Source organism: Lathamus discolor, chromosome 12 (genome assembly GCF_037157495.1).
Source record: "Lathamus discolor isolate bLatDis1 chromosome 12, bLatDis1.hap1, whole genome shotgun sequence".
NCBI lineage: Eukaryota > Metazoa > Chordata > Aves > Psittaciformes > Psittacidae > Lathamus > Lathamus discolor.
Genome location: NC_088895.1, coordinates 1,449,919 through 1,466,745, shown reverse-complemented (window position 1 = coordinate 1,466,745; position 16,827 = coordinate 1,449,919). Strand labels below are relative to the sequence as shown.

At 46.1% G+C, this 16,827-nt stretch overlaps 1 protein-coding gene across 13 annotated transcripts in view; it reads left to right on the top strand.

The window, feature by feature from the left end:
• The window catches only part of MTMR3 (myotubularin related protein 3), a 76,813-nt gene that overhangs the window by 26,435 nt on the left and 33,551 nt on the right, over nucleotides 1–16,827 (top strand). For 11 of the 13 annotated variants that reach the window (XM_065692372.1, XM_065692366.1, XM_065692373.1 and 8 more), the window contains 4 exons: nucleotides 4,843–4,923; nucleotides 9,901–9,976; nucleotides 10,357–10,446; nucleotides 11,699–11,815. In XM_065692372.1, the coding sequence (XP_065548444.1) occupies nucleotides 9,974–9,976; nucleotides 10,357–10,446; nucleotides 11,699–11,815 (210 nt within the window). In that variant the 5' untranslated portion in view covers nucleotides 4,843–4,923; nucleotides 9,901–9,973. Of the gene's footprint in view, nucleotides 1–4,842; nucleotides 4,924–5,768; nucleotides 5,846–6,585; nucleotides 6,654–9,900; nucleotides 9,977–10,356; nucleotides 10,447–11,698; nucleotides 11,816–16,827 lie in introns of all 13 variants that reach the window. The other 2 variants (XM_065692363.1, XM_065692364.1) reach the window with 2 other exon arrangements.

Genomic DNA, 16,827 nt, shown 5'->3' with positions numbered 1-16,827 from the left:
TGACATGGCGCAAAACCTTTGTGATGCTTTGGACTCTTAGAGTTTATTCTTCACTCACAGCAGCACAGGTAGAATGGAAAATGGAATCAGCCATTTTCAAAATGCTCTTAGTTTGATGTTTCCTATCTGTGTTAACCACAGCATCCCAGCCTGGTTTGGCTTGGAAAGGAACTTAAGCTCCTCCAGTCCCGACCCCCTGCCATGGACAGGGACACCTTCTGCTAGAGCAGCTTGCTCCAAGCCCCATCCAGCCTGGCCTTGAACACTGGCAGGGATGGTGCTGAGGGCAGGTGAGATGCTCAGTGTGGCTGCTCATCTCCACTTACTGTCGTGCAGTTGAGTGTTGATGTGGACAGACCTTCATACTCAGCAGCTTTCCAAACTGGGAATCATGTCACTTTACAATTCAGAGAAGTGTGTGATAGAGAAGGCATGTGGCAATAGAATCCAGAAGATTTCTCCCTGAAGATCAGCATTCCTTCTCTCTGCACAGCTTTTAAAGCTCTCTGTTAAGCAGTGAGCTCAGTTTGCCCAGCATTGGGAGCACCAGTGTCCATGGTGCCAGCTCCAGTGCTCCCACCCTCTCGGGGGTTTTTAGCTTGGCCACAAGCTAACCACATTGCCCAGGTGGAAGGGAGCTGATAGTGGTGTTCTGTTCCTATCCCTTAGTACACTGAGTAGGGTAGAAATAGTTTTTTGGGGAAGCAAGTAGAATCCACTAAGAAGAGCTTAGAAGGAAAGAGGAGAACAATCGATAGCCAGTATGTGAGTTAAAGCTGGGCAGAAAGCAGCCAAACACAAAGGTGGTGCATTGCTGGTACACGTGTGATGGTAATGGTGTGAGAGGAGGTCCAGTCACTGCAGAGATGGTTCTGTTGGAGCAGTAATACTGTGAAGTCAGGAATGTGAACAGGAGTAGAGAGCTTTTAACCATCAGCCACATGTGTTGTATTAAGGTTGTGACATGATATGGCCTAACCCGTGCAGGTATGCCCTACTTCAGCAAAGAGAGGGAAAAAATACACCTTTAAAATAGTCACTTGTGGTTTGGTTTCTCTACATCTCTGTGAGGACAGTTTGTCTGCAGCTAGGGGAAGTTTGGATTTGTTTTGTTCCAAAGCTGCTGTTCTCTTCTGCCTTTTCACTTTATGCCTAGCCAGTCATTCCTCCTCCGTTCTTGCTGGATACAGCCCTTCAGCTAACAAACTGGAGGGACAACTTTCCACTCTGAATTCAAGAAGCGTGTTTGTTAAAACTCGAGGGTGTTTTTCCAAGCTATTGGCCACTGTTTTATTTAAAGAACTGTCAAGAAAACCCTTGTCACAGACTTGCATAGTCTAGGTTGGAGGCCATGTACTCCAGTGCTCTGCTTGCGGTAGGGCCAGCTGTGATGCTGGGGTGCTCAGGGGCTGCTCAGGTTTGGAATATTCCAGGGATGAAAGTTCTACACCTTGGAATGTGAATTCTGAGTTTCCCCCTCATAATTATGTTATGACTGGTGTTTTACTGTTACAGTGTGATAACATCATCTCACTGCTCCTGCAGAGCATCTTCCAGCAACAGCCAGTGGAGGCAAGAGCCGTGTGCTAACTGAAGTGTGCACCTAATGCCCAAGGGCCCAAAAGAGTCAACAGGGAAGGATTCTAAGGAGATGGTTCAGAGCAAAAGCTTAGTTTTGACTGTTCCTGTTCTCATCACCTTGAGTCCTGGAGCCCTGTGACAGAGGGACTTCACAGGGAAAACTGGGCAGTGTTGATCTGCACTTCAGTAGCTGTGCCTGAATAAAGAAATGGCAAACCAGCTGTGGGAATGTGACAGCCCAGGAAGAAAGATAGTGCAAAGCCAGTTCCTTTACTAGACACAGTTCACCTTTTGTAGGAGTTACTGAAATGGTCCCATTCGTTTTTCCATCTTCTACCCTTCACTTTCCCAATGGTGTATCCAGCTCTGGGGCAGCAGCGCAAGAGGGACGTGGAGCTGCTGGAGCGAGGCCAGAGGAGGCCATGGGGATGCTGCGAGGGCTGGAGCAGCTCTGCTCTGGAGCCAGGCTGAGAGAGCTGGGCTGGGGCAGCCTGAAGAAGAGAAGGCTCCTGAAGGGGAGACCTGAGAGCAGCTCAAGTGCCTAAAGGGGCTGCAGGAAACCTGGAGAGGGGCTTGGGACAAGGGCCTGTAGGGACAGGCCAAGGGGAATGGCTTGAACCTGCCCTAGGGGAGACTGAGCTGAGCTCTTAGGCAGAAGCTCTTCCCTGTGAGGGTGCTGAGGCGCTGGCCCAGGGTGCCCAGAGAAGCTGTGGCTGCCCCATCCCTGGCAGTGCTCAAGGCCAGGTTGGACACAGGGGCTTGGAGCAAGCTACTCCAGTGGAAGGGGTCCCTGCCTGTGGCAGGAGTTGGAGCTGGAGGAGCTTTAAGGTTCCTTCAACTCAAACCAGGCTGGGATTCTGTGAATCTGCTCGTTGTGGATCAAACAGCAGAGCTGATGCAGAGGAAGTGGTGGGAGCACACAGAGGGGAAGGCTGCAGCCCATCCTCAGGGGCAGTGATCTCAGATGCATTTAACTGTGTTAGCAGCTATTTCCACACCGGCGTTTGGGTTGCTCTTCCTGTCAGTAACTGGTTTGAGATCCAGTAGAGTTCAGGGCTGTGTTTCTTCTTACAGTCAGCTTTTCCTTTCGCTTTGGCACAAGAGTTACTTGGGAAGTGATAAGGTCCAAGGTGCTTATCTGTGCCTGCAGCCTTGCAGGGGGAACGCCGAGGAGCCCGGCCTGGAGCGTTTCCAGTGCTGGCAGGGATAAAGCGGGACTATTAGCACTTGTATTGGATGTGTTTGTCCTGTTTTTAAACTGCTGCACAAAACTCCTGAGATTCAGGGGCTTCTTCCAAACCTCATTACATTCAATAACACTTTATTGCAGGTTTTGTGAAGGTTTGTTTTCATCTTGGACCTAAAGCACACAAACTAAGTCCACCTTCTGCTACCCTCAGTCTGTACCTTGCCTGTTTCAGAGCAAGGACGTGGCCAGCAAACTGGCTCTGAGGAGTCATTGGAGTTGTGTAGTGCTCTTCATGGCTTCTTTTTTTGGTTTCCCATCAAGGGGGACTTTGTACAACCATGTGGCTGTGAAGTTGAACTTGTTGCATGCTCAAGCAGGTACCTCGGAGTAAAACTGTGTACTCTGTGCCTCGTGTGCTGTGATTAAGAAGCTGTGGCTGCCCCATCCCTGGCACTGCTCAGGGCCAGGTTGGACACAGAGGCTTGGAGCAGGCTGCTCCAGTGGAAGGGGTCCCTGCCCATGGCAGGGGTTGGAGCTGGGGGAGCTTTAAGCTCCCTTCCAACCGAAACGATTCCATGGTTCTGTGACAATGAGTTACCAGCCTATAAAACCACTGGAACTGGCATTTGGGTTGTTGGTTGAGAGAGATTCTAAACCAAGTTAAACAACATTGATCTTCGCTGCAGGTAACTGAATGTTGCTCTTAGAAGCTACTTCAGCAGTGCAATCCATGAGGAGCAGAGGCTGGTGACAGTTGTGGTGATCCACAGGGTGGTTTCTCATAGCACAGGTTGTCTACATACCAGCTGAAGGGAGACAGAGATGAGATGCCCCTAACGTGTGTCCACTGTGCGTAATGTCAGAGCTTCTTTGGCTTGCTGCATGTTTTACTTTTAAAGTAAAAAGATTTTAAGAGTTAAAGCCTCATTTTACTACTTAAATATACCTTTAAAACTTCTTTTATTCAGTCTTAAATATACATCCTTTTGTACAGATTGTATTTTTTCCCTGTCATAAGCCCTAAAGGACAAGATAGATGCGAAATAGAGATTTATATTCTATTAATGGACCTGAATGTGAAACTCCCAGTAGTTGTGGCCAGTCGGAGTAGGAGCAAACCCTTTGTAGCAGCAGGATGCTGTGTTTATACAGTTAGGCTTTCCAGGCACATACGCATGCAGCATGCTCTTGGGAGAGCTCCAAGGTATTGTGAAGAGCAAATCCTCTGGCACACGGGATACAAGGGAGTGGAATTCCATCAGCTTGGCTGCTTGCATGCTCAAGGAATGGCCGGGTTAGTCTGGAACACATAATTTTAGGGTTTGGGTATTTTAGTATGGAACGTTGTGTCCCAGCCATCATTCCAGTGCCATAGGAGGCTGTGGCCACCTACTGAAGTGATTCTGTGGGAATGAAGCAAATCAGAGCTTTCCTCCAGATGACTTTGGGACAAATCTGTCCTTGCAACATATGCTGACACTTCTTTTTGAGGCACTGTTTGTACAGCACTTGGGAAGTCAAAAGACAGGGCTCGGGAGGAGTGGTACCATGTGCGCATTGCTGGTTGCCTTGGGTTGGCTGCAGTTTGCCCAGCAGCACTTGGGCAGTGACCACTCATGGAGGTCTGTGTCTCTGCCTTGGGGCAGCTGATTTCAGTGGGAAAGCTGATTGTAGTGTAAAATTAAAGCCCACTGTTGAGGATGAGTACAAAAGCAGCTGGATCTTATCCAAGAGAGCTTTCCTCTTGCTTGTATTGCTAAGGGTTGGGTTATTTTTCATGTCTGTGCACCAAAGAAGTTTAAAACAAGCTTAAATTGCTTCCTGGCCATGATTTCTGACCTGCCCCTTAGCAGAAAGGAAGCCTCAGCCCGCACACACTTCGTGACAGATCCAGTCACTGAATTCCCTCTTTGGGCATATCAAGCTCTCAGCAGTTGCCCCTTGCATAGTACTATTTAATGAAGACAAGCTACTGTAGCAGTTGAAGTTCTTGTATAAGTTGCTGGCTATTCAACATGTGTATTTTTTCATGTGAAGGTTCATGTTTTAAACCACCATCTTTTTATTTGCAGTTGCCAATGTGAAGTATCAGAAGAGCGTAGCTTGAAGCTTTCTGGGACAAAGAGGACTGGTTTATTCCCTCTCATTCTTTGGTAAGCTAAATGGTGAGATGAGCTGCCTGTTGAAGGTGGGGTCAGTGATTATCAATGATTCCTCTCTTAATTATGAGACACCCTCCCTCCCCCCCACTGAAGTCCTGCAGCAGCTCTGGGGCAACAGCACAAAAGGCATGTGGAGCTGTTGGAGTGAGAGCAGAGAAGGCCATGGATATGCTGCGAGGGCTGGAGCAGCTCTGCTCTGGAGCCAGGCTGAGAGAGCTGGGCTGGGGCAGCCTGGACAAGAGAAGGCTCCTGAAGGGGAGACCTGAGAGCAGCTCCAGTGCCTAAAGGGGCTGCAGGAAACCTGGAGAGGGGCTTGGGACAAGGGCCTGTAGGGACAGGCCAAGGGGAATGGCTTGAACCTGCCCGAGGGGAGACTGAGCTGAGCTCTTAGGCAGAAGCTCTTCCCTGTGAGGGTGCTGAGGCGCTGGCCCAGGGTGCCCAGAGAAGCTGTGGCTGCCCCGTCCCTGGCAGTGCTCAAGGCCAGGTTGGACACAGGGGCTTGGAGCAAGCTGCTCCAGTGGAAGGGGTCCCTGCCCGTGGCAGGGGTTAGGACTGGATGAGCTGCAAGGCCCCTTCCAACCCAAACCAGGCTGGGATTCTAATCTTCGATGTCAAAACTTTCAGGTTCCTGTCTAAAATGCAGAGGTCAGTGGTGCCACAGGGTGTGAATAGTTGTTTTGAGCCTGAGGAGGTGGGCAGGGAACAGTGAACCGCTTGGCTATTTCCTTCTTCCTTTTTTTCCCTCTCATTTTTCTTTCTCCTTGCTGTAAGTCCAACTAAATTTAAATATAGGTGAATTTAAATGATCCTTTATTTACATCATCTTTTTTGTTTAGAATCACTACAAACAGATGGTTATTGCCAGCCTTAATTACATACAACATTTAGAGCAGAGGCACATCTGAAATGAAAGGTAATTAAGATGTTCCCATCCTGGGTGAACAGAGACTGGGGTTACAACTGTAACTAATCACTCATCCTTTCATGCAGAACATAAAGATGGAGAATTAACAAGACTAGCCCTTTTTTAGTGTAATTTAATATAGATGAAACTCCAGTTGAAAGGACAGCACAGTAAGTTGATAACATATTTTCTGGCCTCAGCCTTGACAAAAAATGCTGTTTCTAACAATAAAAATGAGTTTCAGTGCACTCTAGAAGTTACCTGCTCCTTATAGGTGATATTATTGATCAGGAGGAGCCTGAATTTGAGGATGCTTTTTATGAAGGTGTTTTCCTGGTCAGATATCTAAGGTGTCCTGGACCATTTCCATTTCATTTCTGGGAAATCGTCTTTTCTATCAGGGAAGAGCTGATGGTTTGCCAGCTGCAGTTAAACACAGTGGGAATTCTGATTCTGTTCTGCATGCAGGTGGAAATGAGTTCCAAAGCTTTGGGATAGAAGAAGTGAAATTGGAAGTGATCTTTCAGAGTTAATCTCAGGGGCTGCCTATGAGAAGAGTGTATGGGCCCTGGCCCTGTCCCCGGTGGGGTCTTTCCTTTCCCTCATGCTCCCTCCAGCAGTGGTGGGATGATGGAGTGGGGTCAGCTTGTTGACATGATGGGAAATCAATTTTTGCTCTCAGTATTCGCTGTCCATCAGATCAGCCAACTTTGTTCTAACAATTCAATATTTCTTGCTCTTTTTCCCAGTGTTTAGAAGTACTTTTGTGTTGTGGCAGAGAAGTTGATGAAGCCTTTCTCTAATACCTAGAAGCAGTGTGAGTGTACAAACTATTTGTTTTAGAACCAGTCTTGTAAGTTCTTGTATGATTTATCTTGGGCATATCATGGTTTATATCTGGTAATCCCAGCCTGGTTTGGGTTGGAAGGGACCTCCAAAGGGAGGTTAAACCTGGGCTCAGGGCACAGAGGTGGAGGCAGATGAGTATCTGGGATTTTTTTGCTGTTCCCTCGCAAAGCTCATCACAGAATCATCCCAGCCAGGTTTGGGCTGAAGGGACCTTAAAGCTCCTCCAGCTCCAACCCCTGCCAGGGGCAGGGACCCCTTCCACTGGAGCAGCTTGCTCCAAGCCCCTGTGTCCAACCTGGCCTTGAGCACTGCCAGGGATGGGGCAGCCACAGCTTCTCTGGGCACCCTGTGCCAGCGCCTCAGCACCCTCCCAGGGAAGAAAAATCCTGATTAAAACTGAACTGGGCATGTTTTTTTCACACAGCTTTCCCAAAATTCACCATAAGAAGGCAAATTCCCATACCCGTATAAACCAGCGCACGCTATTCTAGTAGAAACTGTTTGCAGCTGGATGCAGCAGTTAAGCACGAAGTTGTCCTGCAGTCACTTGCATAGTCTCTGCTGATGGTTTATGATGGATTTTAGGAGCGCAGCTGCAACAAATTTTAAAAGCCCTAATTTCCTAAGCTAATCCTGGGTTTATTACTATGTAGCTGTAGTAAACTTTAAAGATAAATGTATCTAATCAGTTTGAAGTATAAAGGAACTATTTGGTTACAGCACAGTGCCTAACATATGAAAACTTTTCATCAATGACACCGAGCAGGCTTTAGCTGTGTAATAAAGCTCGTCTTTTTAATTAGGTTGTTGTTTCTCTGGTAATTGTCTTTGAAGGCATCTTCTGGAATAGCAAGGAATTTCTCTGTTCAGGCTTTCCTATTAATGTTTAAAGCTTTGCTGAAGTTCTACATAAGTTATCATGATGAATTCATCTAGAAGTGTTTGATCTTAACAGCTTTTAACAATGGTGCTGTTCTGGCAGAGCAGAGCTGGGGCTGATGGGCAGAAGGTAATGTCTGGCTCCAGCAGCCAGCTGAACTGGAGACTGAGATGTCCTCAGAAGTGTTCACACAGATGTGCCCTCTCTCTTCTCCTGGCCAGCTGTACACCTGACAGCTGGATGTGGACCTTATCATTACTGTAAGGATGGAGAAGGAGATTTATGTAAACCTCAAGTTTTAAACCCACCTTGTGTTGACTCATATTCCTCACTGCATCAGGGTACACTGCAGAGTTACTACAGTCTGTACCTTTCTTGACAGCTGAGCTGCAAGACAGAGGCTGGTTGGACAAATCAACCTGTTGCTCAGCCAGCCATCAGCTTAAATTGGGTTGAGCAAAAGGCTCAGTCTTCAAATCTTGGACATCAAGAAGAATGGGGACACCATGTGAGCTGAAAAACATACAGGGAGAACCAGAGACTGGAAGCTGAAGGCAGATGTGTTGGAGGGAACTGCTGAGCCCCTCCTTTCCTGGTATCTCCAAGTCAAGAGCAGACATGGGCTTGAAGATAAGTGGACCCAAACACAACCTATGTAAAACACCAAGTCATGCTGGAATCAGGCCCAGGTTCTTGTTCTGAATACAGGGGCTGGAATTTGATGGCTTCTGGTGCATTAAAGATGAAACCTGAAGAATTTATGACTTTAATCATTGTGCTCCTTTAAATGTTCTCATCAGTTACAGCATGCCTTCCATATGAACCATGGTTACATCATGGGTTACATATGAACTGTCTTTCCTCTGCTTCTTTTGAAGCAAAAATGTTCAAGGATTGTGGCTTTTTTAAACCAGTATCAGCAGTAATGCTGTCTCCATCTCACTGGTGGTAAATTGTATTCTAGATCCCCCTTGTTTCTGGCAACTTACAAAAATGTTCCTACTCCTCATTGTTCCTGCAGGCATGGAAACTTCTGTGCTGGTGTTTGATGTCTCCTTATCAGTTTCCATACTTGGTAGATTCCAGCTTCTGTCAAGTCTTGTAGCTTTTGTTTGTTTAAAATTGGGGTTTTTTTATCTACTTTTTGCATAAATTTTTAGTGAATTAGTGGCAGTTCCAGCTCAATTCTGCTCATAATATCCTCCATTTACACACACGCATGCACGCACGTGTCCTTCTGCAAGCTGTGTGATTTTGAACCAGCTTCCAAATTTTTATCCACTGTTTCTTCCCTGCTCTGGGGACCTATGGAGCCAGGCTGAGAGCACTGGGGCTGTTCAGCCCGGAGAAGAGAAGCTGCTGGAGACCTCAGAGCAGGGCTGCAAGGATGCTGGAGAGGGGCTCTTCATCAGGGACTGTAATGGTAGGACAAGGGGTGATGGGTTCAAACTGAAACAGGGGAAGTTCAGGTTAGGTATAATCAGTACTGCCAGAAAATCTACAGATGGTAAAAGGCTGGGGATTGTTAGATAGTGGAGAAAGCAAGTCATAGAATCCCAGCCTGGTTTGTGTTGGAAGGGACCTTAAAGCTCATCCAGCTCCAACCCCTGCCACGGGCAGGGACCCCTTCCACTGGAGCAGCTTGCTCCGAGCCCCTGTGTCCAACCTGGCCTTGAGCACTGCCAGGGATGGGGCAGCCACAGCTTCTCTGGGCACCCTGTGCCAGTGCCTCAGCACCCTCACAGGGAAGAGCTTCTTCCAGTGTGTAGTCTTGGGAGGGTTGGTTCAAGAAAATGGACATTTTGACACACCTGTTGATGTAAAAATGAGTCATAACTCTACAATGAGGGATTTTATCTGTATGTGGGTTCCAATTCATATGTTGTAGTTGGAACAAGATTACTTGAGGAGGATCCAGCAGCCTGTGTTTAGATACCAGCGCAACTGATGCCCGTGATCCCTTTGGTTTGATAACCTGTGTGTGTAACCTGCACATTGCCATGTGCGAAGGACTTGGGAGACAATGCAGGGTGCTCTGAGCTGCTGAACATGTTTGAATTACAGCAGCAGTAGTGTGAGGGCTGCATGCAGGCAGGTGCCCTCCAGCACCACCTTCTCAGGTGATCCTTAAGGAGGAGTAGACACATTTTGAACCATTCCATCTCTCAGGAGAGTCACTTTAAATGGACTTCATCTTCTCATAATTGACGTTTGCTCACAGCTTTCTGACAGCTAAATCCTCAGTCTTTAAAAGGTAATTTGTATTTATTTGCCAAAAAAAAAAAACCCAAAAAAAAGAATTTAACTTCATCCTTACACTTTTCTGATTTTCTAGATTTTAAGTGAAGAAAGAGCCTCAAAGCATCGTGAGTAAAGACGAGGATTGCTCCTCTGCTCCAGGGCCTGTCATGGTAAGCAAAAGTGCTTTATGGGGCCTCTTACAGAGCAGAATAGGCTAAAGTTCAAAACACCAGAGAATTAAAGTTTACACGTGGGGTGGTTGAATTCTAAGGTAGTGCTGGACTAGACTGGGCTGGTGCCTTTTTCCTAACACAGTCATAAGGTTTTCTATTATTTATGACTTTCTAATCAGGCTGCAGGAAGGAAACATGTTATAGTATCATATTTAGTTGTTTCAATGCTTGTCTTTGAAAGTGGAGTAACTTTAGTAAGTGACTGATAGCAGAATTCTCTGCACTTCCTCCTGCTGGAGCCGATAGCTTACTGGGTGGTGAAGAAGGCAGGCAGCAAGTGGTAGTACTGCAGTTCAATGTAACGCTTTGTTCCTTAGGATGAAGAGACTCAGCACAGCCTTGAATGTATCCAGGCTAATCAGATTTTTCCCAGGAAGCAGCTGATCCGAGAGGATGAGAACCTTCAGGTAATCACCACGCTGCTCCTTGCCAGTGGGGATCCCAGTGTCTCCAGTTGAGCTTGTGTGCTCTGGCTTCTCCAGTAGAATTTTCATTCACTATGAGCACAGTAATAGGAGAAACCCGCTTTCTGTTTAAATGCTCATGTGCTGTTGGTAGGGCAGAACTGGTGTGTTCTGTTACTAGAGAATCCTTAGAATGTCTGAAATATAGAGCCAGTACTTGTGTAGGAGTTTCAGTGCTAGGTTTTAGTCCATAGTTTAGAACACGGTTCTTTGAAAAGTCCACACTAATGTAGTTAGATACTCCCATTGCTTCTTGCTACTGAGAAGCCAAAAGTTTTATGTTGCACAAAATGGATGTTTATTGGTTTCTTAGTCTTCCAAAGTTTCTTTTGAAATCATTTAGTGACATGCTTTATCCATGTAGACACTCCATAGCGTTATCCATGTAGACACTCCATAGCGTTATCCATGTAGACGCTCCATAGCGTTATCCATGTAGACACTCCATAGAGTTATCCATGTAGACACTCCAGTCAGCTGAAGTAGTCTGTTTCCTTCAACAGAAACTCTTACTTGATTTAAGCTAAGTTGGTGTAGCCCCAGGTTATTTCCAAGTTGAGCATTGATACTCTTCACCCAGCTCAGCTAAACCGGGCTTAAGTCACATTTTTAATCAAACAGTTGCAGTTTTTATGTGCAGTGTGATACGACTACAGGTTTTCTGCCTCTCTAACAGCAGCACATCATGCATTTCCTTATTTACAGTGAGAGATCCAAAGCAAAAGCTATGATTTATCCAGTCTGAGCTGGTTACCTGAGCTTGCTTAGGGAATATTGATGACCAGTAGCACAGAAGATTATTCGTCTTGCATGTTTTGCCTACTTTAGGATGAATTTAGAAACATGAAGGAGATGTCACTCTCTGTTAGGTAAGGAGCAAGTGCGTAAATCAAGGGGTTGGTCTGACTGCTTGCCTAAGTGTGAGGAAAGTTTGCTCAGGTTTGTCATAAAGGCTCCTGGTTTTCCCTGACCAAGCACTTCCTGCTCAGGAAAATGAAGAGAAAATGAGGCATCATTTCTGAAAAGGCTGCAGTTAACCTTGTACCAACCTGACCCAAGACTTCCCTTCTTAGCAGTAACAGCCAGGCTGAATTCTCAGCAGTGTTCCTTTAGATTTCATGATGTTGTGTGCTTCCAGGAGGGAAATGGTTTTGGTTAATGCTTTCTGAAAGACTTTTTCCTTCCTCTTCTGAAGGTCCCATTCATTGAACTGCACGGTGAGAGTACGGAGTATGTAGGACGAGCAGAGGATGCCATCATTGCACTTTCCAATTACAGGCTTCATATCAAATTCAAGGAGTCTGTTGTGAATGTAAGTGTTGTTCGTGGTATTCTGAACTCAACCCAGATAAGAGAATTTGGAATAAAAGCCTGATGATCCTGCTTTTTGTACTTAGTGGTAATGAGAAATCTCTTTATGATCCTTAAATATGTATTTAGGCAGCAAAAGATGACTCGGCACCTCTGAAAATCAGGCTTTGTAAGGAAACTTCATTTCACTCAACTTTAGGTTCCTTTTACAGCTGCCTTTTGCTCTCCCTAGGCTCTGTATATACTTAGTAGAGAAACAAAATGTCTTCCAAAGCACTGTTAGGAGCACCTAAGCTAGATTCCTGCCTTGCTTGGAGCTTCAGAAGGTGGAAGTAGGTAACTACTGCAATTACATGTCTGAAGTTGGACAGTATGAATACAGTCATTGACGTGAGAGATCTGTGAATTCAACCTCACCTTCAGAGGCGTGCACATTTCTTACTCTAAGTATCCCCTCTTAAATATTGTTACATATCCAGCTACTTATCGTCATAGACATGAGTTAAATGGGCATTGTGTAGTCCTTTGCAGTGAGTGGGTAATACTTACCTAGAGCATCTTACTAGTTGAAATGGTCTTTGTGAATGACACAGAATTTGATAGGGCAAACCACACGGCACAGAAATACTTTGGTGGCTGTTTGTAATAAACCCAGTAAAGTAAAATCCAAAGACCCAAAGCATGTTATTCTTTTCCTCCTGATGATGGGTTTTTACCCATCTCCTTATTTCAGGACAAGACCTGACCCTGGTTAGTTGCTCACAACTGCCACGTGTCAGCCATAAACCCTGAACCACACAGTTGTGAGTGAAATGTGAAACACCCAAAGCTGCGTGTTCATCCAGAGCTAGAAACGCAAGGGAAGCAAAATGAGACTTGACCAGTGTCCAAACCTCCATGGCTGAGGCACGTGTGACACAGTGGGCTGGAACATCAGATCTCCTGTGCACCTGAGTTAATTTTTGATGCGATGGCAGTCTTAAATTTAAATTGTTCTTTATTGTTTTGTGCCAGAACCAAATGATTAACTTATAAAACTGTTGTTTATTAACTGAGACTCAGTCCTTGCTGGTTTATGTCTCTAATCATAGAGCTGTGTTATCTGCAGACTTTGAAACGTGCCTGTGTCAGTTACCATCAATCACTTCTTCAAGTGCCATTTGAGTTCATGGACAGTCAATGTAGCAAGCTGAATAGGGGGTATCTGCTGGGCTGGTGGACATCTGTGCAGCATTAAAGTGCTAAAATCCACAATGATGGGTTTTTTTCAGCAGGTAAAGCTATTACTTCTGAACATGATGATGGCAAAAAGTCTGTGATGCCAAGAATTGAATTGGAAGCTTAAGGGAGTATTATTTTCCCTGCTGACCATGCAAAAGAGCAAATACAAGTAGGTGCATGTGCAGGGGTAGCATAACTGTGCTTTCACTTTCCTTATTGTATACTCCATCCTGGAGTATAACCTAAGACTTAAAAGTTGAGGTTTAGGTGCCAGCATGCAGCAGGAGGGCAGCCAGGGCAAAGCTGGGTACTGGGATGCCTCAAGTGCAGTCAGCCAGATGCATCCCTGCGTGCTGCTGGCAGCAGGGAGAAGGTGTGATACGAGGCAAGTGCTTTGTAGGATTCGTTTACTGCTTTGTGATACAAACATGTTCCTTGAATAATATTCTTTATGTTTAGAAAAAAGTCCATAAAACCTTGTCAATATTCCCAGGTTAATCTTGTTTCCCAGACTTTCATAGAATATTAGAATCATTTGGGTTGAGGGGACTTCAAAGCTCATTCAGTTCCAACCCCCTGCAGTGAGCAGGGACGTGTTCAACTACATCACGTTACCCAGAACCACATCTGCCCTCTCACTCTGCTCTCTGCTCTGAGGTTGTTAGTTCTGCTCCATGTGTCACCATTAACCATCAATCAGACAGTGTGTGAGGTAGAGCAGAATACAGCTTATTCTTCCATAACCCATATGACCATCACTAATGCCGTAATATGAACTCCACTGGAATCTAAGGCAGACAGGATTTAGAATATCTTTAAGGCTAAAGCATACTTGCAATAATTAGGAACAATGTTTAAATTGTTAAATTTTGGAGTAATAATCACTTTGGTTATTGTTGATCAAAATTATCGGTCGAGTGGTGATTTTTCTAGGTGAAATCTTCACTGAGTAAGTTTTGATTGCGTTCATCTTGACTCTTCCCTGCTAGTTTTGTATCATAGAATCATAGAATGGTTTGGGTTGGAAAGGACCTTAAAGCTCATCCAAGCTCCAACCTCTGCCATGGGCAGGGACCCTTCCACTAGAGCAGCTTGCTCCAAGCCCCTGCATCCAACCTGGCCTTGAACACTAGAGCTGTTCAGAGAACACCTCTGAGACCTTTTTAAACATGTATAAATGTTCATTAATGTTTGGAGTTGGAGGTTTTCTGAGCGATTTTCAGAAGAATCAGTGTCCTGACTCAGTCCAGCCCCACCAATGTCCCTGTCACCTCAGGGGAGAGAGGGACTTCTGTAAGGAGGAGAATTCTTAACACACATCTGTGCTGTAATACTTGTAAAACAAACTGGTTCCTTGTGTCTGTATATTGAGCTGTTCTGGCATCTCCTCTTGAAGTAGGTGGAACACTGTCCTGGTAGGAATGGTGCTCCAGAGAAAGCAGCGTGCCCATCAGCTACTCACCCCTTAGTAAAGGCAAGTGTGGAGGAAATGGATTCCAGTTAAATGTGGATTCCTGGCCTTTGGTTTCTTCCTCAGTGTTTTCTGTTTCCAGTTCACCAGACTGGCCATGAGAATGGTGCTTGTGAAACCTCAGTGTGTAGCACAACGCAGCTACATCACTTGCTGCACCTCTGCCTGAATACATTTAAAAGTTGATAATTCTCACATTGCAACACTGCAGAAAACAGCTGTATGTGTGAATCTTTCCCATGGATAACTTCCTAGATCACAGTATTAACAGGAACGTGGTGTTTTAGATGCAAGCCTAAAAGATCCAGTAGACCATGCATAAATTGGAGGGATTATGACATTCAGAAGTGTTGACTTACATTTATCCATGGGATAAAAGTGCAGACTCAACAGTGATCTCCCTGTGCATGTGGGCAGGTTGGTTCCCAGGCTGAGCTCTGTGCATTGCCTTCCCTTCAGTACATCTCAAGCTTGCAGCTGGTGAGGGTTTTTCCCTGTAAGCTAACCGCATGCATGGGAGAGCTCAGATATTAGTGTAGTCCATGATACCATGGAGCTGTGGCAGCCTCTTTCAAATAGCAGGGTTTGGACACAGTAAAAGAAAATCGTGCTAGTGAGATAGGGGAGACTTCCAGTCTGCAGAGCTTTAGTATGAGCTGTCCCTTGCTTGGCCTTCAATGGAAGTGGCTGGTTTGGCATCTTCCTTCATCAGCTGGCACAGTTGTGGTTCATCTGTGCTGAACAGTAGCTTAGTCCTTGTTACGTTCTCAGGTTCTGATGCTCCAGTTGTCACATTGCATGTGCGTTGATTGTGAAAGCAGAGGGGGAACCTGAATGATTGCCTTCAAGACAAATCCCGAGTGTAATTAGTTGTAATTAAAGGCAAATTTTGCTCCAGGCATCCCTTGTAGGAATATGAGCAAGATCACACCTGGGGGAATTCGACTCACTCCACCTAGGGGAGACTCCTTGAGGACCTTCTGCGTTGACTTTGCACCCTCAGTTTCTCTAGATGTTTTACTATACCCTGCTTCAGGATATACCCCACATACCCTTGGCCTCACGCTGTTCAAAGTAACCCTCCTGTAACACAACCCTGACAGTTTTCAGGCTCTGAACTGGGAAAACAGTTAAGACATGAGGCTGAGAGAGCAGGGCTGGGGCAGCCTGGACAAGAGAAGGCTCCTGAAGGGGAGACCTGAGAGCAGCTCCAGTGCCTGAAGGGGCTGCAGGAAACCTGGAGAGGGGCTTGGGACAAGGGCCTGTAGGGACAGGCCAAGGGGAATGGCTTGAACCTGCCCGAGGAGAGACTGAGCTGAGCTCTTAGGCAGAAGGTCTTCCTTGTGAGGGTGCTGAGACGCTGGCCCAGGGTGCCCAGGGAAGCTGTGGCTGCCCCATCCCTGGCAGTGCTCAAGGCCAGGTTGGACACAGGGGCTTGGAGGAAGCTGCTCCAGTGGAAGGGGTCCCTGAATGCTGCAGGAGCGCAGTGCTCTGGGCCTGTCTGTAATGTGTATGCTTGTCCTGGTATAACCATGCGTGTGTGTTCTTGTCAAAGCTAAAATGATTGCTCTGCACTGCTTTATCCTGATGGCCATGATTAGATGGGGAAGTGCCTGCAGATAGAATTGATGGCTCTGTCAAGAGCAGGCTCACTGTGCTGCTGTCCAGCTGCCCACGTGCATCAGCCCCAGGAAGCTAACAAGGCAAATGGAAGGTTGTCAGTGGGAAGAATGGGGAGTGGAGGCAGGTAATTTCACAGAGTTTTACTGGAGGAAGAGTAATGACCAGGAAGGAGATAGAAAATTCAAGAGGATCAGAGGACAGATATTTATGAAAGGAAAATTAAGAAGATGGATATGAATGTTCTCCTGAAGAGAAACAGGCAGATGCTGAGGAAATGGATGCTGAGCTGCAGGTAGGCTGTCACAGGGAGAAAGAATGGCTGTTGTGCAGAGGGCAGATTGAAAGGGCACAGGGCAAAGAGTGACTTTGAAAGAAGGAAATTAAAAATAATGCAGGAGTAGAAGAATCCTTGGTCTGTCATTACAGAGCTGGGAGGAGGGAGCGGGGGAAGGACTGCTTAAATGAAGATGGACATGGGAAAAACTGCTAAAAAAGAGGGTTTTGGGGGGAGAGTATTAACAGGCAAAGCAGCATTTGACTGAAAAGCAAGTGTTCAAGGGTCTGAACTGGGGTAGTTGGGCAGAGGTGCCTCACTGGCTGTGGTGCTGCCATGGGAGGCAGCGATGGGTCTAAATAATTCACTGAGTGTCCTTGAGGCTGTGCACTTTGAGGAAAGAATAGGTGGTTCTCTGGGCTGA